This window comes from Vigna unguiculata, chromosome 3, assembly GCF_037176805.1.
Source record: "Vigna unguiculata cultivar grain cowpea cultivar isolate G323 ecotype 2 chromosome 3, ASM3717680v1, whole genome shotgun sequence".
NCBI classification, from domain to species: Eukaryota; Viridiplantae; Streptophyta; class Magnoliopsida; order Fabales; family Fabaceae; genus Vigna; species Vigna unguiculata.
In genome coordinates this window covers 39,972,448-39,997,890 of record NC_140794.1, presented here as the reverse complement: position 1 = coordinate 39,997,890, position 25,443 = coordinate 39,972,448, and the positions used below count along the sequence as shown (strand labels likewise).

The 25,443-nt window shown below is 32.6% G+C and overlaps 3 protein-coding genes across 4 annotated transcripts; 1 reads left to right on the top strand and 2 right to left on the bottom strand.

The window, feature by feature from the left end:
• The first annotated feature begins 516 nt into the window (after positions 1-516).
• On the top strand, positions 517-8,034 carry LOC114175384 (uncharacterized). Of its 2 annotated transcripts, none has more exons than XM_085671142.1 (4): positions 517-1,058; positions 5,428-6,064; positions 6,481-6,772; positions 7,620-8,034. In XM_085671142.1, the coding sequence occupies exons 1-4, from the start codon at positions 532-534 to the stop codon at positions 7,652-7,654; spliced, it is 1,491 nt and encodes a 496-aa protein (XP_085527268.1). In that variant the 5' UTR covers positions 517-531; the 3' UTR covers positions 7,655-8,034. The 2 variants fall into 2 exon arrangements, with proteins under 2 accessions (XP_085527268.1, XP_085527267.1); XM_085671141.1 differs by having other exon boundaries at positions 517-1,065; positions 5,474-6,064.
• Positions 8,035-8,530: 496 nt separating this feature from the next.
• On the bottom strand, positions 8,531-10,804 carry CRR28 (Tetratricopeptide repeat (TPR)-like superfamily protein). Its single transcript, XM_028063930.2, has one exon. It carries the CDS (start codon positions 10,558-10,560, stop codon positions 8,725-8,727), a length of 1,836 nt encoding a protein of 611 aa, XP_027919731.2. The 5' UTR covers positions 10,561-10,804; the 3' UTR covers positions 8,531-8,724.
• A 7,859-nt stretch (positions 10,805-18,663) lies between these two features.
• LOC114176812 (toll/interleukin-1 receptor-like protein) lies at positions 18,664-20,001 on the bottom strand. Its single transcript, XM_028061978.2, has 2 exons — positions 19,361-20,001; positions 18,664-19,164 (listed from the first exon to the last, which is right to left on the bottom strand). Exons 1-2 carry the CDS (start codon positions 19,861-19,863, stop codon positions 18,762-18,764), a joined length of 906 nt encoding a protein of 301 aa, XP_027917779.2. The 5' UTR covers positions 19,864-20,001; the 3' UTR covers positions 18,664-18,761.
• Between the last annotated feature and the right edge of the window lie 5,442 nt (positions 20,002-25,443).

Here is a 25,443-nt window from a genome sequence, read left to right as displayed (position 1 = left end):
AAAACGTAATTTTAATACACGTGACATCAACTCTTAACTTTCTAAGAAGAGATGATGCAGAGAGCTAATTCATGCATGACATATATATAAAGAATGTAATAAATAACATTTTATTCCATAGTCAAAGGCAAATTTTGATGAAGATGTAGAAACAATCAAAGTGAATTTTACTAGAACAACTCAATCTGAAACTCACTTGTTTCTTCATTTTCTTAGAATGTTCTTTATGAAACTTCCATTTCATTTCCTTGTCCTTTCTAAAAATCCCAAATTTCAAACCCATAATACAAGTCCAACTTGCTCCGTCAACCCTAAGTAAGAGTCTTTGTAAGTCTTGTTATAATTAGATTTATACACATAATCTATTCGTTATTTGGTTTATATACGTAAAATTCTTAATTTTCATCCATTTTAACCATCCAAAAATACAAAATTCTGGGACCACTGAACATTAAATAGTGATGAAAACGAAGAATAAGAGCTTCATATAAATAACAGGAAGCATAAGAGTGTAGTGGGAGGCACAAGGGAATGGAGTATTTCAACAAAGCCAAGGCCGTGAAGCTACGGAGCCACCTCGGGAAGTACCTAGTGGCCGACGACGACCACCAGAAACTCCGTCAGAGCAGAAACGGGTCAACCGGAAAGGCAATATGGTTGGTGGAGGAAGTGAAGGGGAAGAGCCACCACGTGCGTCTGAGGAACTGGAACGGGCGTTACCTAACGGCGACGGACGCGCCCTTTCTGTTAGGCGTGACGGGGAAGAAGGTGGTGCAGGGGAGTTTGGAGGAGGGTTGGGATGGGAAATTGGAATGGGAACCCATAACGGAAGGGTTCCAGGTGAGACTGAGAAGCTGGTGCGGGAAGTACCTTAGAGGGAACGGTGGAACGTTACCGTGGAGAAACTCGATCACGCACGATGACCCTTATAGTTCCGTTACTCACGATTGGATCTTGTGGGGTGTGGAGCCTCTGGAGTTTCCCGACAAACTGCTTTCTTTGCCGGAGACTCGCTTTTCGTCGGAAGAACCGGCTTCGCCCACGTCGCTTTCGTCACTGTCGCAGGTACGTCTTTACGCTCTTGCTTTTACTACTCAACTTCAGCTTTTGTATCTTCTTCGTTTCTAAGATCAACTTTTCTAGAGGATAACCAAATTCATTTTTCATCATCTGGAATTAATTTGCAGTATTTATTTAAAAGCCTTAACTAAAAACACTTTTCATTTTTTTTTAATTGTTTAGAACACACTTAGTTTTTAGTATCTATCATGAATTAATATCACATTGAATATTCTTAGGTGGCAACAACGTGCTTGGATTGAACTCGCAGATGGGTGTGTTGTTGAAAAATAAAGAAAAGAAAATCGTATTGCCATAAATTAAAACGGAAATAACTATTTCAATTAATTTGGAATAAAATATCTCCATTAATATATATATTCTCTGGAAAAAAGTTAATTTCAGCTCGTCTTGCTTTTTAAACATTTCTTCTTTTACTTTTATAATCATCATTTTAAAGACACTTATTAGTAAAACCTACTATAACACAGTTTTAAGGGTTTAAAACGTAACCGGGTTTTGTTTAAACAAAATAGAGATGACGATGGAGATTAAATTAGAAATGACAGTGTACACTAATTTGAAATTAGATTTTATATACAGTTCCTGGGGTGCTTTTTCAATATGCAAGAAATATTAGTGATATAGTTTATTATATTAGTTAAAGAATAAAACATTAATATATATATATATATATATATATATATATATATATATATATATAATTATTGTATCTCTCACTATAGATTTCTAATTTCGACCGCGACATTGTATGACTATTTGGTTTAGAGACTATAGATTAAATGTGTTAATTTCATACATAATCATGGGTCATTCTTAATTTATTCTTAAAAAAACTTTTATTTTATTGATCCATCAAATAAAAGATCTCAAAATGCTTCAATTCTTAAAACTTTCTCTTAAAGTAAATTTAAGGTTACGATCAAAGTATATTTAACATTATTACAAGAATTTAATTAAATTGTAATGTATAAGAGCTTTAGTTTCGAAATGACTTGGTGCCATCTTTCACTTGAGCCAACTCGAATTTATTTTTGACCCGAGTCAACTCGCACCAGTGCAATAAGGGCTTTTTGCCCCGGTCATTTTCTTCATTTTGCCTCGGGTCTGGAACCGAGGCATATTGGGGTGAGGCCAAAAGGTACCTCTTTTGGCCTCGGTTGTTACCCGAAACCATAAAGTCTCTTTTATGCCTCGGTTCTAACTGAACCAAAGCCATAGGTAAAAATATTTTTTTTTTAATTAAAATTTTCACGAGACATGTCCCTCTGCACGTTCTTGATGATAGGTTTAACGGACCTCCGCGTCACCACCGTCATCCGCCTCATTCTCCTTCTCTTCTTCCTCCTCCTCCGCTTCCCTGCAATACAACATCACACCGAATCAGAACCCCGTCCCAGTACAAAGCTCTCACATTTCATCTTCCCCAAACGTTCACACCCAAGAACAAATCAGAAATAGAGAAATAGAGAGTCGGAGTCTCGGACAGGAGTGGTCGTTGTCGCGGCGGCCGGAGGGCTGGTTTCCTTGGTGCTCGCGGACCCAGTGTCGGTGGCTGGCGTGGTGGCAGCGAATGCGTGCCGGCGTCAATCGTTGACGTAGTCCCAGGCGAGCAGGGCCGCGCAACCGTGAGAGGGATTAGGGTTTGCGTTGCGTTGTCCACCGTGAAGACTGTAGCGGCGGCGGTTCCGAGGGTGACGGAGACTCTGCGTTGCGTTGTTCTCCTCTTCGTAAACCAGTTCTTCCGTGAGGAGAGTGAGGAGAGTGTGCGCAGAGGGGAACAGTGAGTGTGGGGTGGTGGTGGAACAGTGAGGAGAGTGTGGGGTGGTGGTGGAACAGTGAGGAGAGTGTGCGCAGAGGGGAAGAGTGAGGAGAGTGTTGTCGCAGAGAGAGATGGAGCAGCGGCGCGCGAGGAAGAAGTAAAGGAGATGCCCTAATTAAAGTATATGGCCTCGGTTCAATTAATAACCGAGGCATATAGCCCTATTTGGTCCCGGTTCAGTGCCACCCGAGGCCAAAGACGTAACCGCTAGTGGCATTTTTGAAATTTCTAGTCACCTTTTTGGCTTCGGGTCTATTCAACCGAAGCATATAAGGACCTTTTGGCACCGGTTTTTTTTGAACCGAAGCCTATAACCCCTTTTGGCTTCGGGCTTTTCTTGAACCGAGGCATAAAAGTTGCTTGAAATTGCAAAAATGCCACCGCGCCGTTATATGCTTCGGTTCCTTACCAACCGAGACCTATAAGGCGAGGTAAAAATGCAATTTTGCACTAGTGTCGTCTTTAACCTTCAACTCTAATAGGCTCAAATCAGCTTGACCTAGGCTGACTTGGTCGACCTTCATCCCAGGACGACTTAACTTGATTCCTAGGTCTAACTGATTGGGGTTGACCTTCAACTAAGGTCGACATAACTTGATTTTTTGGCTTGTCTTCAACTTGACCGACTCAAGTCAACTTTTAACTTGTGTTGACTTGGATTGACATTCGGTCCAAATCAACTTAGATTGACTTTCGACCTGTATTGAATTAGATCGACCTTCAATCTATACTAATTTGTCTCAACTTTCAAATTGAGTCAAGTTGGCTTATCATGAAGTGTATTTGACTCTACTTGAACTATATCAACCTTTGTTTGACCTAGGCCTAACTTGTTGATCCAACCTGAATAACCTACTTAATTTGGTCCTGACCAAATTCTCTCTATCTTAACTTAAGACTTAATATTACAAATCGAGTCATAGATTAATCTTGATCCATAGGACTTTTGTTATTATTTTATTCCTGTGAACTTTTTATTATGTAGACTTTTTGTCGTATGAACTTTTTTTACTCTACTCCACGTGGATCAAATCTAAATATGCAAACTTGACCAAGTTAACAATTTTATTATAAATAGTTGTTACAATATTTAAAAAAAAATGTATTAGAATGTGTAACAAGAGAGTGCAAGTTTTAAAGTGTTATCAAATGCATAATTACATTCAACATAAGTACTAGCCAGGAAACATGTTTACTTATAAGAAAAATAAAGAAGGTAAATGCAGAATAGTAACATACTTTCCCAAAAATAGAAAATCCACGTACTAAGATTAAAACATGATCAGATAAAATATATTTTAAATTGCAACTAAAATACAGTATAATACGAAAAAACAAATTAGGAACTCATAACCTAAAGAAAAATAAGCAACTCCTTAAAACCATTACATATTATTAAAGATAAAGTTTAATTTCAAATAAAAATATAATAAACTAAGCAAAAATAAGAAATGTAAAAATGATGAAATCAGATCTACAAAACCTTATAAGTGATGCATTTATTTTTACATGGTATAAAAAAAATATCTTTTCTTAACAAATTGTTAATTATTTATTGTATTCTTAATCTTAACAAATTGGTAACTATTTATTGTATTCTTAATCTTTCAAACAGATTAAACATAAAAGGAAAGCCCATTAATAAGTCAAATGAGATTGACCGATCCGAACGATCTTTCAGTAGTGATAAGTGCTTGACTTACGTTTTAATCCACGGCTTCTTTATTCTGAAGTAATCTGTAATAAAACTCCAAATAATGTTTGGAATCAATGTTTTGTCCTTTTTATTATGATGTTTTGTCAGCATAACTTTTCACATATGACATTTTACGTTCACTCTATTAAAGTTTTAGAGCAATAAAATTCTCACACCGTTATGAGTTTTCATGAGATGCGAGACGAAGGTGAAGACAAGAAATAAATAAAAAAGTAAAATTTCTAACGTGATGACAGAAAAGTGAACACAGATAAAATATATGAAAATTTTAAAATTTGTATTCGAACAATTAAATTCATAATTTCATTTACATAAACAAAACACGTAAAGAAACAGTTGATTTTGTTAGAAAGTTTTAATTTCTATGAAACCGTGAGTGTTTTTGTTACCTCCCCCAACTGGCTCACGCGGAGTTTCAGCAGCAATGCACCAAACGCGTACCTTTCATTTGGCTCGCGTTTCTCGTTTTCTTACTACCTGCCACCCACAATTTGCTCTTCACTCTACCCAATCTACATCGTTCAATAGTAAAAAAAAAATACAAAATTACACTTTTATTTTCGTTTCTTAAACAAAATAAACTATAAAACTTTCATTGTTCTAAAACAATACTATTCAGTTTTTCTATTTTTTAAAAAATATAATTCTTTATAAACTAATTCAACTTTCTATTTTCTTTTATATATATATATATATACCTTAAGCCCAAATCAAAGCCAACTCAACAAAGTCACTTGCATTTCATCTGTGATCCAAATCAATCAAACAAACACCAGTCAGTCAACCACCCTGTTCCTCGGATACATAGTACAAAATCGAAAATTTCGATTAACCCGTCGACTATTGCTATGCAGAGCACAAGTTCCGACAGCGTGTTCCGCTCCGGCATGGAGTTCTTCCACCGCGCGAAGGTGGTGCGGCTGCGCAGCCACCACGACAAGTACCTCCTGGCGGAGGATGACGAGGAGTCGGTGACCCAGGACCGAAACGGATCCTCCAAGAACTCCAAGTGGACGGTGGAGCTCATTCCGGAGTTCGACAACCTCTTGCGGCTCAAGAGCTGTTACGGCAAGTATCTAACGGCGTCGAACCAGCCGTTGCTGCTGGGTGTGACGGGGCGCAAGGTGGTGCAGAGCATGCCGCGGCGGCTGGACTCCTCCGTGGAGTGGGAGCCTGTGAGGGAGGGCGCGCAGGTGAAGCTGAAGACCCGTTATGGGAACTTTCTGAGGGCCAATGGGGGCCTCCCACCTTGGAGGAACTCTGTGACGCATGATATCCCTCATAGGACCGCCACACAGGATTGGATCTTGTGGGATGTTGATGTGTTGGAGATCCACGTCGTGTCTCCTGCTCCTCCTCCTATTCCTCACTCCGATTCCCTCGATTTCGATTCCTCTACTCCCTCTGCTATTTCCATCAAATCCACTACTTTCTCCAGACAAGAGGTATGTCTCTATGTTTATGCCTTTTTCTTTCACACTTTTCTTAATTGATTGTTCAATGTTAATTATTGCCTGGAGTCAACTGGAATATAGTGTTTTTTTTTTTTTAGTTTGATAGGATCATGTTGTTGTGTAATTGAAAATTGTTAATTGATTCAGTAAATAGTTTTTATAAATGTACTCTGTTGTAGACATTATTAATCATTAGTAAAATTGGTATCAGTAGCATGATGGGTTTGGTATGGAAATAGTTGACTTTGCTTCTGAAAGTATCTTCAAATTTGATTTTAGTTGTGACTGTAAAAATTTAATGCATAATATGAAGTGATGAGGTTTTAGTCCTTTCAGAAATCAGTGTTTCATAAATTAGTGTTGTATTAAGATTATACTGTTAATGTTTTGTTTGGATGGGTTTGTAGTCAACGGATTCAAATGTGGGTTCGCCACCAAAGTTGGAGGGGAGGACTATATACTACCATGTTGCAGAGGATAATGGGGACGTGGATGATGAGAATGTGCAGGGTTATTCTTTGGTTTTCAAAGGGAATGGGGTTGAGCAATTGACTCGGAAGTTTGAGGAAGAAACGGGGCTTCAGGGAGTTATTGTGTGTACTCGAAGTCCTTTGAATGGAAAACTCTACCCTCTTCGCTTGCAGCTTCCTCCAAACAATGTCACCATGCAAGTTGTTTTGGTTCTTCCCTCGTCTAAAGGTCAGTCTTTCCCTTGTCAAATCTTTTTCTTCTTACTTGTCTTGTACTTGTCTTGTTACCCAATTTCATGAACTTTATGGGGAATTCATTAAACTGTTTCTGCTAAAATTTAGGATATAAAAATAGCAAATTGATTCCTAGATTATTACGCTGAAGAAACATGCCCTTGGTTTGTTATTATTTTGAAACCTCTATATTAGACAGTTTTTTTTTTTTTGTCTGACGTTTAGAAATGATAATTTGTTATTCAAATTTGATTAAACCAGAGTTTTATAAATTATAAGCTATTTTCTCTCACTTTTGTTCTCTCTCTAGACAAATTTGTGTGCACTTACTTATACGATATCTTGGATCCTATAAAATATGATGGATGTTGAGCAAAACAAAAGAAGTATTAAGTTGAAGAATTGGGGATTATGTTGATGGCTTCATTCATTATAATTCTCTCATGAACTACAAAATTCTATACCAAGTATTCAAGTTGTTGTTCTGCTTTACATATTTTTCTCTACTTCATAGAAAAATCAGCTACTTCTTCAGGACTTGATTATTGTTTCATTTCAAGGAAAAATCTAGTTATAGTTCGTCAAATGCCATAAAAGTTATTCAACGAATATTAGCTTTTCCCATTTTATATTATATTGTCATGGTTTATACCACTTATGTAGCATGTTCACGCAAATTCTAAGAACTCATAAATTCCTGTGATTCTGGTTTGGTTGTTTCAATTGCACATAAGACTTCAGTTACACTATTCGGCTTCTTCTTCCTCACGTTTAGGTTAGAGTTATCTTATATGTTATCGTGCTGAACTAACTAACATTTGCTTCTTGTTCTGGTGTTTCAGTGGCAAAAGACTTTGAGGAGCAAGGTCTACTTTGACAAGCTAGATTATTGTTGGAGTCTTGAATCTGCTGAAATGCAAGGCCTATTTACGTTGTGATCCAAAGCCTGTTTCAAATTTTATATGATAACATTTAAGAATTTGTTGCAAAACTTCACCTATTTCAAGTGATTCCCTGGCATTCATAAGGAAGAATTGGTGGAGGTCAAATTGTACCTTAAAGTATTTTGGTAAGGCTCATGTCAGCAATATCCACTCTTAAGTGGTGTCCAATACTATGTATGTAGAATGTAGACGATTCTTATGCAGATGGAAGCCTTTGTTGGGCTTGTTATTTATTAGTGCTAGCTTTAATCTCAGTTTATTAATGTGGATTCATATATTTTGTTGTATCTATTTTTTTGGTATTTTTCTTTTTTTTTCATGTTTTTTAAGCCACTTGTATAGACACTGTCAGCAAAGTAGAGATAAATTATTTTTAGTCATACATGAATTTCAAGAATTATTAACATTTTTTTAATCAGATATTCATTTTTCCTCAGTTGTTTGTAATTTTGCTGCATGGAATGAAATAAAGACTGGAAGTGGTAGATCTTTGCATTGTAAAATCAATATCATATAAGTTTATTTGTCAACATGATCCAGTGCACATTATGCATTATACTCTGTCGGAATCATATGTGCTGTCTTTCAAAGAGGTGAACCACTTTAAAATATATCTCACATGATTTCTTGATCAAAAATTCCAAATGCAGCTAGTACGTGTGATCCATTTAGTCCTGTTACTGAGGCTTTTTGCTTTGAATCATTCTCGGAGATGTTACAATTTCCCAGCCGAAAGATAAGAATCTTGAAGAAACAAGATGCATACAAATACTAGTAGTTTAATAAACTAACATGGAGTCATGTTGATATGTAATAATGTCTTTTAGACATTTGTTCAGAGATTTAATCATAACATCATAACATTCGTATATATGAAGAGATATTTGTTGACAAAATCAATCCTTCTATGTTAACATAAGGACAGTTTAAAGAATGAATTCAATCCTTCTTGTTCTAGAATGTGATTTTCAAATATACATATTACCTTGAACACCAGCATGAATCACCAATAATCCATACAAGAACAAGTTCCGTCTTTAAAGTGGTGGAATCGTACTCTATCTCTTACAATTATCTCCACATTATATATTCTGGAGATCAACTTGGTAACCCTGTGGCAATCATTGCACACCCTAAGATTCTTGAACACTCTAATTGGAATGCCTGGTCTTGAGTTCAAGATCCCAAATGCTATGGCAAGTCTCTCACTATGCAATCTTAGAGTATTCTGTTTACCATCATTAGCCTCATCAATCGTAGTTGCTCCTGAGTAATCGGGTAAATAACCTATTGATTGTAACTTCTCATCAATTTCATTCACAAACTTATATATATTTTCACTCTGTGGATGAGTGGTGTCCCCTGCAAAAAATTCATGAACCGTTCCATCTATCTCTATTAAGCTGCAGCCAGGTTCTTTAGTCACACCCTTATCAGTCATTAGTTTTCTAAGCATCCCTACATCATTCCACCTACATGCAGAAGCATATACTTTTGACAAAAGCACATAAACACCACTACACACACTCCCCTCTGATTCAAAGACTTGCTTTACCATTTCTTCACTTAGCTCAACACTTGCGTGTTGTTTGCAACAAGCATCCAAAAGACTCCTCCAAATTACACCATCTGGTTTGATTGGCATTTCTGAGACCACGTTTAGAGCCTCATCGATGCGCCCTGGTCGAGCAAAAAGGTCAACAAGACAACCATAATGCTCCAATCTTGGTTCCACGTTGTACTCCTTAGTCATCATGTCAAAGTGAACAATACCCTCCTCAACCATGCCTCTATGGTTACATGCACACAAAACACCAACAAAAGTTATTGAATTGGGAACAATTTTCTCTACCTTGACCATTCTGACATAATAGTCCAACGCAGCTTCAGCCTTACCATGCATTGCAAAACCCATGATAATTGAATTCCATGAATTTACATCTCTAGCAGGCATGCTTTCAAACACTTGGTTTGCAATTTCCATCTCACCACATTTGCAATACATATCCACCAAACCAGTGTTGACCAAAACATCATCCACAATATTCTTGTCACACTTTTTCAAAATATAAGCATGTGCCCACAAACCCAAAGACAAAGAACCCAAACCAGCACAAGCACTGAAAACACTCTGCATCGTATACCCATCGGGCTCATGCTCCTTCTGCATCTCTCCAAACATTTTCAAAGCAGTGTCAAACTTTCCACCCTTTGCGTAAGAATCGATCATTATATTCCAGGAAACCTCGCTTCTCTCATTCATCTTATAAAATATTTTCTCTGCCGAATCTAAGCGACCACACGTCGCATAAAAATGAATCAAACTGTTACAAACGTGTGTGTCTAACTCGAACCCATGTTTCAAAGCGTGCGCATGCACCTGTTTTCCCTCACAAAAAGAAAACGTGTAAGCGCATGCCTTCAGAACAAAAGGGAACGTGTGGTTATCGGGAACTGCGGTATTCTCTTCCCCCGTCACCATTGCTTCGTAAAGCTCCATGGCCTTGTGTTTGTGGTTGGTGTTGGTGCTTCGCGCGTAGGCTCTTATGAGGGTGTTCCACATGAAGGAATTGGGGTGCGAAAAGTGGTGAAACACACGAGTGGCGTAGTTGAGATCAGCCAGAGAGGAGTAAAGAAGAATTCTTGCATAGAGAAAAAGAGCTTGTGGGTGGTTGGTGTCAACTGTGCGTAGCGTTTGCGCGTGAATTTGCTTGAGTTGAGACATAGAGGTGTTGGGGTTCAACAAGTGGATGAGGTGTGTGTGGCTCAAGTGTTGGCTTTGGTGGTTGTTGGTGGTGGTGGCTGTGGAGAAAAACAGAGGAGGGGGGCTTGTAGACATGGTGAAGGACTCAATGAAGAATATTACAACGTGGGATTTCTTCGGGAAAATTGATGTAAAGAGATCAACGATGTTTCCGTATCAACCATCAACCGTTATCTTCTTCACTGGATGAAGCGGATAAGGTGGATGCTAAGGTATGATTGAGTTTTTCTACCTAATCACAAGAAACAATGCCAAATCATCCAAAAATAAGAAAACAATCAGCTATATAAACGATGGAAAAAAGGATCTTTAAAATAAGCACAAACATGAACATACTTACGCAGCACAATTGTGTTACTGTGAAGCACAATCATTTTAAGAACAAGAGGTTTCTTAAAATTTTAAAAATTAAGTAACATGTGAGACTCAATACATCCGTACCGAAAAGAGAAACAATTCTACAATTTTTTTATTTTTTGAGTTACACAACAAGATTTAGATTTAGAGTAACTTATAATTTACGATGGACCCATACTTCAACTTGGATTACGTATCCGAATTTGACACATCGTGTCTGATACTTTACTGATATTTATCAATGAAGTATATAATTTATAAAGTCGTAGTACAATATAATAAAATCTTTGAACAATGACCAATTTTAGTGAAAAAATAATTAGTCACTATATAATGACCAAATTGAGAACTAAAATAGTTCAAAAAAATTATAATTGGTCTCTAAATTCATAATTGAAACTAAATTGATAATTAAAATAGTTTCAATTATGAATTTGTTTTTAAATTGGTCACTAACATTAGCTACCATGTAACATCCCATTTAATAGTTTTTAAACTATTAAACAAAACATTATATCATGATCAAGCAAAGTAGATAGTCAGAAAAGAGACATTATAGAATGCTAATATAATCATTCAAAATAACCATATAAGTCACTAACTATATGTACAACCTATACAAGGAAAAAGTTAACTTAAAGACCCAAAACTTTGATACAAAGCATGAGCCAAAAATTTACTGTTGGATATCCAAGCCACTGGTCAACTCTTGTCCAAGAGGGGAGTGTCCTCGCCGGAATCTTTCTCTGCTCACACCAATTAGTAGTTGGTAATTGCAAAGGAGAGAACATACAAGAGAAATAACACAGGCAAGAAGGGTAAGTTAACTTAATTAAGAGAAATCTCGCAGTTCAATTATGAATATCAAGCAGAGTTTTTCACATACATCAGAATTAATCAAACTACCATAACACAACACAAATATATTGACTATAGACTCAATATCCGAATTATGTAAGCGACATTGGATCTCTTGGTGGCATGCACCTGTGAAGGTTCCCAAACTCTGCAGAGTTTGGGCTCAAGGGGTTATCACCCAACCACTCCCAAGGTAAGTCCCCTTCGCGTCTAAGACTGATCCAGTCCAAAAACTAGGACCTCCTGCTACTCCTCACGACATAATCCATTCGGCTCTATCTGCGCGTGAATGATTATTGGAATTCCAGGATACCAACCAATATTGAGTCCTCATGTCCTTACACACACTAACATACCACTTGGAATTTCCTTTGAAATTCCACTTCAACCACTTATTCTCATCATCCAAATCCATACAATTTCACCACACACACTACCGGCTATAACAATCCAATCATAGTATGATAAGTTTCACATTATCTCATTTAATTACAGTTTCATCCATTTAAAAATAGAGAATTAAACATTTAGCTACAGTAATTCTCGCTCAAGCTAGATGATCTCGCCCAAGCGAGGGGGCTATCTCGCTTAAGCGGATCACTGTCGCCTAAGCGAGACTCGAAACAGAGAACAACCCAGGCTCTGGGCGAATTCTCGCTCAGGCCGAGCTGTCTCACTTAGATGAGAGGGCCTCTCGCTCAAGCAAAACTGCTCGCCTAGGCGAGACCTCGTGCAGTGACAAGGGTGGGTTTTCTGGTGTTTTTGCTCAGGCGAAGGCTGCTCACTTGGGCGAAAACATCGGATTTCCAATCTGTTGTCATATGCAGAACCCCGAAATTCATACCAAAAGCCTCAATTCATCATAAACAAGTAATCCAAACATCAAACAGGCACAATTCATGCAATCAAAGTCATCAGGGATGATTTCTATACGAAAATTTAAGATAAAGGTTAGCTTCCCTTACCTCTAACAATCACCCTCTAGCAAGGATAACTTCCAACCGTGAGGCACCTCAATTCACAACCTAAGGAACTGGAATTTAGGTTTATAAAGTGAGAATGGGATCCTAATTCGATTTAGCAAGAATGGAGCTCCAGAATTCGAAATTGAAGAGAATTGGGGAAACTGAAATTAACTTACATGGAGGGAAAGAAAACTCAGCTGGGGGAGGAGGTTTTGTTCTAGTCTCAGTTTCACTTGCTGCAAACAGAAGGAAAGATGGATCAGAATGGAGGCTTAAGTCCTCTAGTTAGAGAGAGTGGGAGAGATCAAGAAGGAAAGAAGAAGAAGAATGTTGAGTTTGTGAGTGGTTCTGTGAATATGCAAAGGAGAAAATAAGGAGAAATAAAAGGGGTATCACATACTAGGTTTTGACTACCAAAATAATTAGTCTTTAATTAGAAAATTTGGATTCACACATTAAAAGTCATATATTTATTTGTTTGTAAGAATTATTATACACTTTTCAATATTTATAAATCACATCTATCACGTATTGTATACTATTATTTTAAAAATAAACGTATCGACGTATCAAATACATGTCGTATCCGATACTCGTATCGTATATGTGCATCATATAGCTTATAATACATTTATCCTGTCATGATAAGCGAACCACATACATGATGTGAATTGTTTCGAGGCCAAGCTCAAGATTTGTTTTATTTGTAATCTTTCATATTGAACGTCTTAGACATTCAGATATTTACGCAAACTTCATCTCAAATAATAATTTTAGTTTCTTTCTTTTGAAGTTTAAGAGGAAGATAATGGTAAACTTTACAGAGAGAGAAATTTAAGACAATTTTTCGTAATTTCAATTTACTTTATCCGATGAATAATTTACCTTTTTTTGTTTTTTTTTTTTAATATTTGTGACTAATTTGTTTGGTTAGGGTTATAACGTAACTTCTCCCCTTAACTCTAATGTATAAATGGATTTTGGTTCCTTTTATCTTATTAATGTTTCATAATACTTTGTTATTAAATAACACAAGTTGTAACATAAATTTGACTATTTTTAATTGAGTTTTTATCATTTAATTGGATGATATGAATATTATATTTTATCCTATCATTTGGCTCGCTTGTCTCTATGTCTTAAAAAATATGAAATTTTGTGATTAAGATAAAAGATATTAGGGAAATTTGTAATTCTGGGTCACTTTGATCAAGAAATTGTAAAAAGAGGTCGGTTGAAAGTTTTAGGGTTAAATATATTTTTGGTCCCTTAACTTTCAGTAAATTTTGGAATTAGTTCATTTTGAAACTTTGAACCAATTTAGTCCTTGATCTTTCAAAATGCATGGATTTAGTCCTTTTAATCAAATTTTGGTAGGTTTATTTGATGGTTCGTACGTATTTTAGGATTGTATTTAAGTTGTTTATATTGTTTGACATATTTTTACTTTAATGTTAAGTCAAATACTATTATGAAACACACTTGAAATGTCAAATAAATCTAACATAATTTGATTAAAAGAACTAAACTCACATATTTCGAAAGATGAAGGACTAAATTGGTCTAAAGTTTCGAAATGGACTAATTTCAAAATTCACTGAAAGTTAAGAGACCAAAAACATATTTAACCCAAAGTTTTATTATAAAAGTGGGTCGCGTTGTCAGGGGAGAACACGACATTAAAGGTGAAGTCGTCCTCTCATAGACCGGTTTCCCCTTTTTTTTTTTAAAACTAAAGTCGTCCGGCCTCCGGCCGGTTTTTGCATATACCGTGATGAAGTTGTCGGGCAGGAGGCCGGTTTTAGTTTTTGATTTTTTTTGGTTACACAGGATCACTGCCAACCAGGGTTTCTACTTGCTTGGATTGGACAACACATCCCCAACCTTTGCATCAGCGATACAAAACTTTGTCCCAGCCATTACATTTCTGATGGCAGCCATATTCAGGCAAGCCCTTAATTGCACCGCCGCCAGACACCAAGATATTTAGATATTGATATGATTATAGTGTAATATATAATACACATGCCTAAGGCTTAGTGTGGGTACGTGTTTTCAGGATAGAGCAAGTTCGGCTGAACCGAAAGGATGGGATAGCGAAGGTTGCGGGAACAGTGTTCTGTGTGGCTGGGGCATCGGTGATTACCCTATACAAGGGTTGGTTAGTTTTGTTATGTTATGTGATGTTAGAGGAAGTAGCAGTGTGAGTGACTAACTTTTCCAAGAAGTAGGCAAAAGGAAGGAGCAGGAATAAGGCAATAACGTTGCGGTAGACTGGGAAAACAAGTTTGCTAATGCCCATGTTAAGGGCAGCTCTTGAGACGACGTGGAATCCGGCGTAGCCAAACTGCAGGGCCAACATGGCCGCATGCAGCTGAACCCGTTCCGGGACGGAGCACCACATTCTGGAGGAAGAGGAGGCTGAGCCAGAATCAACCATTGAAAAAGTAAAGAAGTAATTTTTTAAAATGCAGTATACTACTGATTGCAACGAAAAAAAAATAAAAAACTGAAACTGACCTCCTGCCGGACAACTTCATCAGGATATATGCAAAAACTGGTCGGGAATTGGACGATTTCATTTAAAAAAAAAAAAAAGAGAGAAACCGACCTATGGGAAGATGACTTCACCTTTAATGTCGTCCTCCCCTGACGACACGACCCACTTTTACAATAAAAATTTCAACCAATCCCTTTTTACAAATTCACGTAAAAAGTGATCTAGAATTACAAATTTCCCAACATATTACCATAAATATAAAATCACAAGTGATTTTTATTTCTTTCATTCGAAATGAATACTTATTCCATTACTCGGTTCCTCAAAAAATTTCCATACCCAACTTCTGAGTACATTATACCTTCACCTCGACTATGAATGTTTGACAACATTTATCAAGTTTTGATGATCTAATGTGAAATTTATTTACAACAAATGTTACAACACCAATTTCAGCCCATACTTACATATAATCACTTTATTTGGAGAACTTTTATATTGATGTTGAAAATTCTAGTGTTCCATTTACCGACATATAGTGCATGAAACTCATGAGGTTTTTCATACCGGTATCCAACTATAAGCCTTTGTCTAAACAGCAACCGACCTTCGAAGAACAACCACTACCAAAAAAATCAAAATTTGGATTCTCTGTTAGTTTTTTGTGGGTTATTTTTCTATTATGTTTTCTTAATATACTGATTAAATATATTAAAAAAATATTTAAAATATCAGTAAAGTGTATTCCTAATGTCCAACAAAATACAACACAAAAAAACAATAAAAAATTTGGACTTAGAAAACCATCATGTAATAAAGTCATCCTCGTATAACGATACTTACTTGAATGTAAACTTCATTTTATTTAATAAAAATCTTAGAAAATATTTTCCCAAATTAATTTTACTGCTTGATATAATCCTTAAAATTTCTTTTTAATCTAGTTTATATATTTATAATATTATTTTCATATCACCTAAATATTTATTAAATAATTAAATATATAAATTAAGAATAATAGTAATAATAATAATAAATTATTCTAAAAATATATTAGCATAAAATCAATCAAATATTTTAAAATTTTAATTTTAAAAAATTGCTTTAAAATATTATATAATAAATTAAAATTTTGATGATTATTATTACTTACGTTTTTAGCATTAATAATTAATTTTAGTAATTAAGGAATATGTGAATGTCGATTAAAATTGAATTTAATTATGAATTTTACAATTACATTTATTACTAATAAATATAATAACTCTAAAATAAGTTATTAAACTAGTAATTTTTTAGTATCTAATAAAAAGATTATTATTAATATTAGATAATGTTTAATTAAATACTAATTATTTATTATTATTAATTATACTTTAAGACATTTTTAATAGTACTACACAAATTTAGATAAATATTGATAATTATTAATTACAACTTTCATTTTTTTAACACTATTTTTAAATATTTTTAAATATTATTATTAATTGTATATTGTGTATATATTTTTTAATATTATTCATAAATTTAAACTAATTTCAAATATTAAAAATAATTTTAAATACTATTATAATATTTTACATGTTCTTTTAAATTATGAAAAAAAACTCTAAAATTTGTAATTCGATTAAGCTAAAAATGATGCTTTATATTTTCATGTTAATTTTCCTATGCACGTTTGATAGTAAAAACTTTCAACATCCCATTATTTAACCTATTATAATTATAGTGATAGTAATATCTGATAACAACTAATATATATTTTTTAAAATTCAATGATTACAAATACTTTTAACGTGACTTAGGTGTATTTTTTTTCAAATAAGTTTATATTAAGCATCACTCTCATTATACGAAGAAATTATTAAAAAAATATAGAAAATCGCACCAAATCCACGACACGATTACATTGTATATAAAGACAAAAAATACCTATTGTGAAAAATGCTAAGTAAAAACATAGACAGATAATATTAAAATATCAATATAAATCATGAAAATCATTTCATACTTTAAATTTTGTATATTAGAAAAAAAACTAAAATCCTCAGTATATTAAAATTAAATATCGTTAGCCAACTTTCTCATATTCCAAAAAAGACCTTTAACTTTTAAGGTCCTTATTTTGGAGGATTTAGTATTAACATTTTTTAACTTACCCCTACCAGATTTCTCTGTAGTTTAAATTAGTTCACCATCTTTTTCACTATTAGAATCTTCCTACTATATCAAGCATATATTAGTCCATTTAAAAGCTATTTTCAATTCATCCGCAAAGCAAATTTTCTTAGACGTCAAAGAATTACAAATTGTCAAAGAATTACTATGAGTTGAATCTAATTGTTGGAAACCTTGCAAACTATTGATAATGGGAATGACATCCTCCAAAGAAGACATACCAGCCAAGGTATCAGATTTCATTAGCACCATCTAGATTATTAACAAGAGAATACTCATTCGCAACACAAATATTATTATGATTAACCAATACTGGCTTAGGATGTGAAAGAGCAACAAGTTGTACGGCAACATGTTGCACCATAAAAACTGAACCACAGACTCTACCACTTGAGCTGAAATGTTCTATGCACCAATCACCTAAGAACAATAATGTTGTTGTATTTTTTTGTCAACTATTTTTCCTACTAGAAATAACATTGGCTTCATTTTGTAACCATGTACAATTAGATAGACCATAACGAATCATTTTACAATTTAAACAAAATAAAAGTAATTTCTCTTATTTTACATCAACAATAAACACAAATGATGACTTTTTCACAAAAAATTGATCAGACAAATTAGATAACAAATCAACATCAATCAATATACGTCTAAAAAAATCTTGAGACTTATTCTTGATATAATCATCTAAAGATAATGTATATCAATTTCACATGTTACTGAAAAAATCGTTTTCGACAATTCTAAAAGAAAGCTATAAATAATAATCCATAAATAATAATCCAGTGTTGAATTATCGTAAAAATTAATTAAGTAAAAGTTTAATTTATTTTCTTTATGATTTTTATATCTAATGAGATGTTAATTTATCATTTAAGAAAAGAGAGATTCAAAGTATAAAATTTGTAACTTTATGTTCCGCAATTTAAAGTAAAATAAATGAAAATATAAAAATTGGTCTCAATTAATGTAATAATAATGATATATTTACATAATAAACCGTATTTAAATTGTGAATTAAATTTTAAATTCAAATTAAAAAAATATGTAAATCTTTTAAAAGAAAAAAGAAAAACTGAATTTAATAAATATTAAATTATTAAATAAAAAACTTTTCGGATGTGTTCTTCTTTTAGTCTTTCCTTTCTCTTCTCCTTTATTCTTCCGTTTCTCTATAACGCAACTCTGCCTTTTTTTTTTCTTTTTTATTTTAGTAAAGTGGTCACGCGTAGCAGCTCTAGTGCCCCTAAAAGGACTGGGCATATCTTCTTTTTGCAGCTAAAATCATTGTTCATCAAACAATAAATAACTAAATTATTTTAAAACTAAAAACAATTAAATCAATCCAAATTACACAGGTTTGATTTGGTTTAATTTAAATTACATAATGATGAAGCGAACGAAAGATGCATCTATATACCGCGGAAGCCCATCCTACGGTTGGATTGCTCTCTCTGAATCTGCATAACATGCCCCCTCGTACTTATCAAATCCTGCATGTCTTTCGTATTAAGTGTTCGCATCCACTTGTCCTGTTTAAGCTGCAATATACGCTCATACGTCTCTATAACCTCCTTCCAAACGCCTGAATCATCCGTTTGCATCGCCTTCTCCAATTTCACTTCTCCAAGTTCATGCATCGCTGTGATCAACTCTTCCATGTCCCTCACATCACCCGTTCTCAGTAACTTCTCCAGTTTCTGCTGTGCCATTTCCTTCTGCATGCCAATGCGTCTTTCCAGTCCCCCACCTGTCACCGACTCCAACTTTTCAAATATATCCTTACCGATTATCTCCACTAGTTCAGACTCCACACTGCTCATCAATTTCAAAAAAGTATTACAATTAAAATTCAGAGTTAAGAAGTATACTTTTAAGTATAACAGCATCTTGGAAGTGAAACTACATGTTAATGAATGGTTGACGGTGAGTGAAAGAATAAAACCAAAAAACAACAAATTTTCTGATAACGGTGGTAATAAAAGGTGTCACTAAAGATGAGATGTTTTACCTTGTGGTCAAGCAATCCCAGCCAGAGATATTGGCTACTTCGGTGAGTGCAAGCCGCCACGTTTGAACCCTATTCAAATCAGCGGCGAAACGTTTTTCGTGCGACGCGAAAGCATGTGCATAGGAACCAGTTTGATGGCGAACATGGGTTGGGTCAACGTGGTAAAAAATAGGCACTATAATTTGGCCACTGTTCCTCTTACATTGGGTGATTTTGACGAGTTCGTCCAAGCACCAGCGTGAAGAAGCATAGTTTTGGGAGAAAACAACGACGGAGACTTTTGCATCCTGGATTGCCTTAAGAAGCGAGGGTGATATCTCATCGCCTCGTTCCAAATCGTTGTCAATGTAAGTTTTGACCTGAAGCCTTCTTAATGCTGCGTAAAGATGACTGGTGAAACTGTAACGTGTGTCCTCACCCCTAAAGCTAAGGAAAACTTGATGCACTTGCTGAGGGGTCTTGGATAACAAAGATGGAGAAAGAGGAGGAACAAATGATGCCATCTGTGTTTTCAATCTACCTGTAATAATGAAAATCAAAATGTGTGTTTCAATAAAACTATATATCAACTCAAGGTTAATGTATTTAAGTGGGAACCCTTTTACGTGTGGCTAAAGTGGAATTTGAGTGGAGGCTTCCTTTTGTTTCTTTTTTTTTGACTTTGTTAATTTGGTTCCTCCAATTATAAGAATTGGTGAGTATTGTTGATTCTGTGATTCAAAATTTGACGCTGGAAAGTGAAGCGAGCAACTTCATCTCCACATTTCATTTGGATAAGGATGGAGAAATCATAAAAGCGCGTGATTCGTTTTCAAAGCAGCACGCAATATTGGATGAATGGTTTTAGTGTTTTCATTGTGCGGATATCATGCATGTATTTAGAGGACGTTGACTACTACCGTGTAGGGTTTTGCACTATTGTTTCATTCATCTAATAGTCCAAAATTCATTTATGTTCTTCTTTTTTTTCCTTGAGTTTTAGATCTAGTAAGAACCTAAATAAAGAAAGTAAAAAGATAAAAAGGTTGGGCATAATGCATGTGTTAGTATGGATTTTATGATTCTCTTATGTCTGCCTTGTAATCCCTTAGTTTCTTCTATTCACTATAAAAACTTGATTTGATTGACGAGGTCAAACTCGTTGGACAGACCCTAAATTATGTGTATAACAAACCATTGTGAATGAAAATCATCTGCGTCAAAATTTGACTCGCATAAATCATTATTAATGAGTTTTTCTGTAAATATAAAAAGCATGAATATGATATGTGGGTAAATAATCCGTAGATAAATTCTAATATTTTATATGTTATGTGAGTGATACGACTTGTTAATTAAAGAGATTAGTAAATAAATATTATAGGATAAAGAATAAAATAGTAATTCAACTAATTAAGAATAATTTGCTGATATTATTTAACGGGTCTAACAAAATTATATGGTCTGTATCTATGGGTGCTTCTTCCTGCACCTTCTTATTTTCTTCCTACACCCCATAAAATATTATATTCTATTTTACTCTTTAATTAAATTATATTAAAAACCCTAATTGCTTAATTTCCACTATTCTTCCTCTTTCTTCTTCCATGAGCACAGCGTTGGAAGCTCCCCCTGCAATTATCCTTCTCCTTCTTTCATCACCATTTGAGTTGGAGAAGCTCTCCCTTACCATTTTCCTGCTCCTTTTTATCGTCATTTTCCTTCTCTTTCTTCCATTACCATTCAAGTTCGAGAAGTTCGAGAGAAGTTCTTCCATCACCACGCATTCTCTCCTCTTCTTCCACTTTTTGCAGTTTGTTTTCCAGAAAAAAAAAAACAAAAATCCTTCTCTTTAATGAACTTAACTTACATTTTTTAATTTAAAAAAAATTAAAAAAGATGTATAGAAAAAAAAATAAGAAAAAGAAATCTCAAGTAATAGATTTATAAAAAAAAAAAAAAAATTGGTGAGAGATACATTCCGGAACACCTGTCTTATTCGAAAATAACTTTTAAAACACCTATTCCAACCTTTTGTTTTTATTCCGGAATGACTATTCTGGAAGGTATTTCTGGATAAAAAATACACTATGAACTTGAATTTTCAATTCCAAAATTATTTTCAAATTTAGAAATATTTTCGGAAACACCAATTCCTGCTTCAGATTTTTTTTCTTTTTTTTATTGTGAATTAACTATTTTTAAATGTATTTTCAGATCCGAAAATATTTTTCGAAATATTCAATTTAGAATATAAAAAAACATTTCTAGAATAGGTGCTCCAGACTATATTTTCATACTAAAAAATGACTTTTAGAACATCTGTTCCAAATTTTTTTTGTATTACAGATTAATTATTTCGTAATATATTTTTAATCTATAAATATCTTCCAAAACATTCATAATATATTTTTAGATTTATAAATATCTTTTGAAACGTTCAAATATAAATACATTTTTATACTTTTTAATTGAGTATTCTGAAAAATATTTTTTATCTGAAAATATTTTCTAGAATACTCAATCTAAAAAATATAAGAATAATTTGGGAATTTCAAATTGTATGGAAGTGCAGGAAGAAAAAGGTGGGGTGTAGGATGAAAGACCTTGTATCTGTATAGACAATGTCCCTTTGACAAGTATCTATGTTTTTGTACCCAGTAAGAGAAATCATAGATAATGAATTAAAAGTGAGTGAAACCTGGGATCATTATTCATTTAATTGGATTTATAAGATTTTTACATATGATGGGTATGAAAAAGATTTTTTTTTTTTTTATCCTATATTATGCTTATAGGGTTTTTACTTCACATACAGTTTGATTAGATGATAAAATTATGTCATTTTGATTGTATGTATAAAGATTATTGTTTTTGCTGCAAATTGATTGAATTTTGTGCTTTAATGTTATAATGAAATTGGTTTACACAAAAGAAAGACATAAAGAAAATTTATCAATTGTTTGACCTATGATAAGAAAAATAAAGTGCTATATATGGTTAATAACATAGGTATATATTTGTTTGAAATTATATGTACAATAATTTGTTCTCCACCAAAGTGACAAAAGTTTTTTGTTTATTTAATTCCAAAATGATGATGATTTTTGGTTGTAAAATGTGTAATAGTTACATTTTTTTTTTTTGAAAATTAAATGTATGATTAATTTTGTTAGTCACCGTTCCAATTATTTTATTTAATTTTATTTTGTTAATATTATTATTATTATTTTAGGGTCTCACACCTTCCAGATTACATAATATGGAATATAAATGCATTCTGAATTATTAATTATAATACATTTTTTGTTGTTTTGGATGGTGTATTTCAACTAAAACTAAAAACTAAAACTTTCGTATTTCATTGGGCTAGATTTCTACGATAAAAAAAATCAAATTATTTTTTCTTAGATTGTAATGTTAAATTTAATTCGTACATAAAATAATTTTTTAAACAAATCATACAATTTTTTAAAATTTTTATTCTTAATTTATATATAAATTACTTTTAATTTACGAAGAATGTTTTTTATAAGTGTTTATGGAAAAACTAGTTGTAAAAAATAAACAACTAACTAAGGAATGAAATATGCACCCTAAAATAGGCTAGTGCGATAATCCAAATGTGAAGGAAAAAAAGATTATATAAAGAGAAGAAAAGGTGACATAGAAGAAAATTAAATAATTTTGAAGATAGTTACACTAAACTATTTCAAGAATTCAATGTGTAATGGCATTGTTAACAACAATAGCATTGTTAGCTAACAATTTAGTTATCTATATTATTATTTTTTTTAGAAAAATCTAGAGGTATCTATCAAAGAATGGTTAAATTGGAACAATCGTACACTATGGTTGATGTACTTGTTTAATAAAAAACAATTTTAATTTGAATATAAAATAAATTTGAATTAAAAAACATTTCAGTGGTAATAATTAATTTGGATGGGAACATAAACTTCTATAAAAATATTAAATATTTGGATTAGGAGAATCATGATGGTCATAGGTGTTTTAATAAATATAATTATTTACATTTAAACGAGAAAAAAACAAATAAAGCACACGTAATAGGCCTACTAAATAAAAAAAGTAGACAAAATATGTCATATTATTGTTTGTTTGTTTGTATAGCAAGTACAATTATTTGTTATTTTTTTTTTAAAGGAAACAAAAGAGATTTATATTAATGTAAAGAAGAAAAGTATAATATGATGCATTTGAAGTTATTTGAAGTTGTTGTGAGAAGAGAAGAGAAATGTCTCTTTCTTATCAGTCCAGCTGTCGAAATCGCAACCACCCACTTAATCACATTTTTTATTTTTAATATTATCCTTACTTCAATTTCTCTGCTCTAATTCTCTAACTATTTCTTATATGGCAACTTTCATAAAAGAAAATTTTTACCCTTTTTAAAAACTCATGGTTGGATTTTTTTTTTTCATATTGGTTAACATTCTAACATAATAAAAAATGTTAATTAATAATAATTTTTGGCCCATTTTTCATAACAATATTTTCATGAAAAAAAAAATGAGAACCTAATTTTTGTGGGTTAAAGTGAAAACATTATTAAAAGAATATGATATTGTCTTTACAAAAATATACAAACTTGCACTGGTGTTGTGATGAGGCAAGTGGTCCTGAGGCTTGTGCTCCAATACCTAGTTCTACCTAAAACACCAAGATTTTTGACTTGCCAAAAGACTTATTTACCTATAATTATCTTAAAATTTCATGAAACTTGGAAGTAGATGAAAAGACGTGTTTTGATTTTTATATAATTTCATTTGAAGTGATATCTCTTTCTTCTATATAAAGTGTTTTTTCTTTCTTTTATACAATATTATTGTCATTTTTATCATTTATGCATGCTTTACCTTTAAGCATTTTTCAAGCTTCCTTCAATTTTTTTACCATCTTAGCTTTTTTCTTAACATTTCAAGGTATGTTGTTTCTCAACCTTATTTCATATTCTTATTAAAAAGGTTTTCTTTCACGGAAAACTTTCTTAAAAAGGTTAAATTATGTCTATAGTTTCCATTTTTATTAAAAAAAAAATTAATTTGGTCCCATTTTTTTTATGCGTTTCAATTTGGTTTTTATTTTGGAAAGTTTGATACAATCAAGTCTTTTTCATTACTAATATTAAACAGATATCAAGTATTAGTTCGTGATTTTTATAATTTTTAAAATTTTTTAAAATTTAAAAAAATTAAAAATTTGTCACATCTACGTCATGGCACGTGACATGTAGCACATAGCAGTATGCTGCGACAGTAATAGTGTCACATGTTATTGTCATGCCAAGGTGTTATTTACCTTCGTCTAAATTTGGTCTTGTATTTTTATTTTGTTTCAATTTAGTTCTAATTTTTTTAAATTTTGAGCAATTTTATTCTTTTCCAAATTAAAATCAAATTTAATTTTTAAATAAATGATATAATTTTCTTTTATTAAAATTGATATTTTTATTAAATATTTTTAACAATATTAAGTTTATTTAAATATATATTTTACATTAAGCTTTATTTAAAACTATTTTAAATTTGTTAATAATAAGTAATGTTAATAGAAAAAAAAATTCAAAATTAATTTCAACTAACAAATAGGTTAAACTTTTTTATCAATTATATTTCATAAAATAAAATAAATTTATCAAAAGTTTTAACTTTTTAAAATTTATATTTTATATTAAACTTTATTTGTATTGATATTTTATATCATCATAATATTATTTTATTTGAATTTTTTTATTTTAAATAATTGTATATTTTTAAAATATGAAAAATTCAATAATTTTTAATATAAATGTTTGAGGTTGTTTAAAAATAACAATTATATAAATTCAAATGTAATTTTTTTTAATAATTTAAAACAAATAAATTTAACATTTTAAAATAATTTTAAATAAAGTTTAATGTAAATTATAAATGTAAATAAACTAATCTTATTAAAAATATTTAATAAAAATATAAATTTGAATAAAATTATCAATTTTAGTAAAATTATTAGTATAACATTTATACAAAAATTAAATTTTATTTTTAATTTAGGGATGGATGGAATTGCTCATTCTGACGGCGTGACACACTACCACTACT

Excerpts from the sequence above, each read along its gene's own strand:
- LOC114175384 (XM_085671142.1), top strand. The coding sequence starts at position 532 with ATGGAGTATTTCAACAAAGCCAAGGCCGTGAAGCTACGGAGCCACCTC. Across the intron at positions 6,065-6,480 it reads CTACTTTCTCCAGACAAGAG|TCAACGGATTCAAATGTGGG; the intron begins GTATGTCTCTAT and ends ATGGGTTTGTAG. Across the intron at positions 6,773-7,619 it reads GGTTCTTCCCTCGTCTAAAG|TGGCAAAAGACTTTGAGGAG; the intron begins GTCAGTCTTTCC and ends CTGGTGTTTCAG.
- CRR28 (XM_028063930.2), bottom strand. The coding sequence starts at position 10,560 with ATGTCTACAAGCCCCCCTCCTCTGTTTTTCTCCACAGCCACCACCACC.
- LOC114176812 (XM_028061978.2), bottom strand. The coding sequence starts at position 19,863 with ATGGCATCATTTGTTCCTCCTCTTTCTCCATCTTTGTTATCCAAGACC. Across the intron at positions 19,165-19,360 it reads TGGGATTGCTTGACCACAAG|TGTGGAGTCTGAACTAGTGG; the intron begins GTAAAACATCTC and ends ATTGATGAGCAG.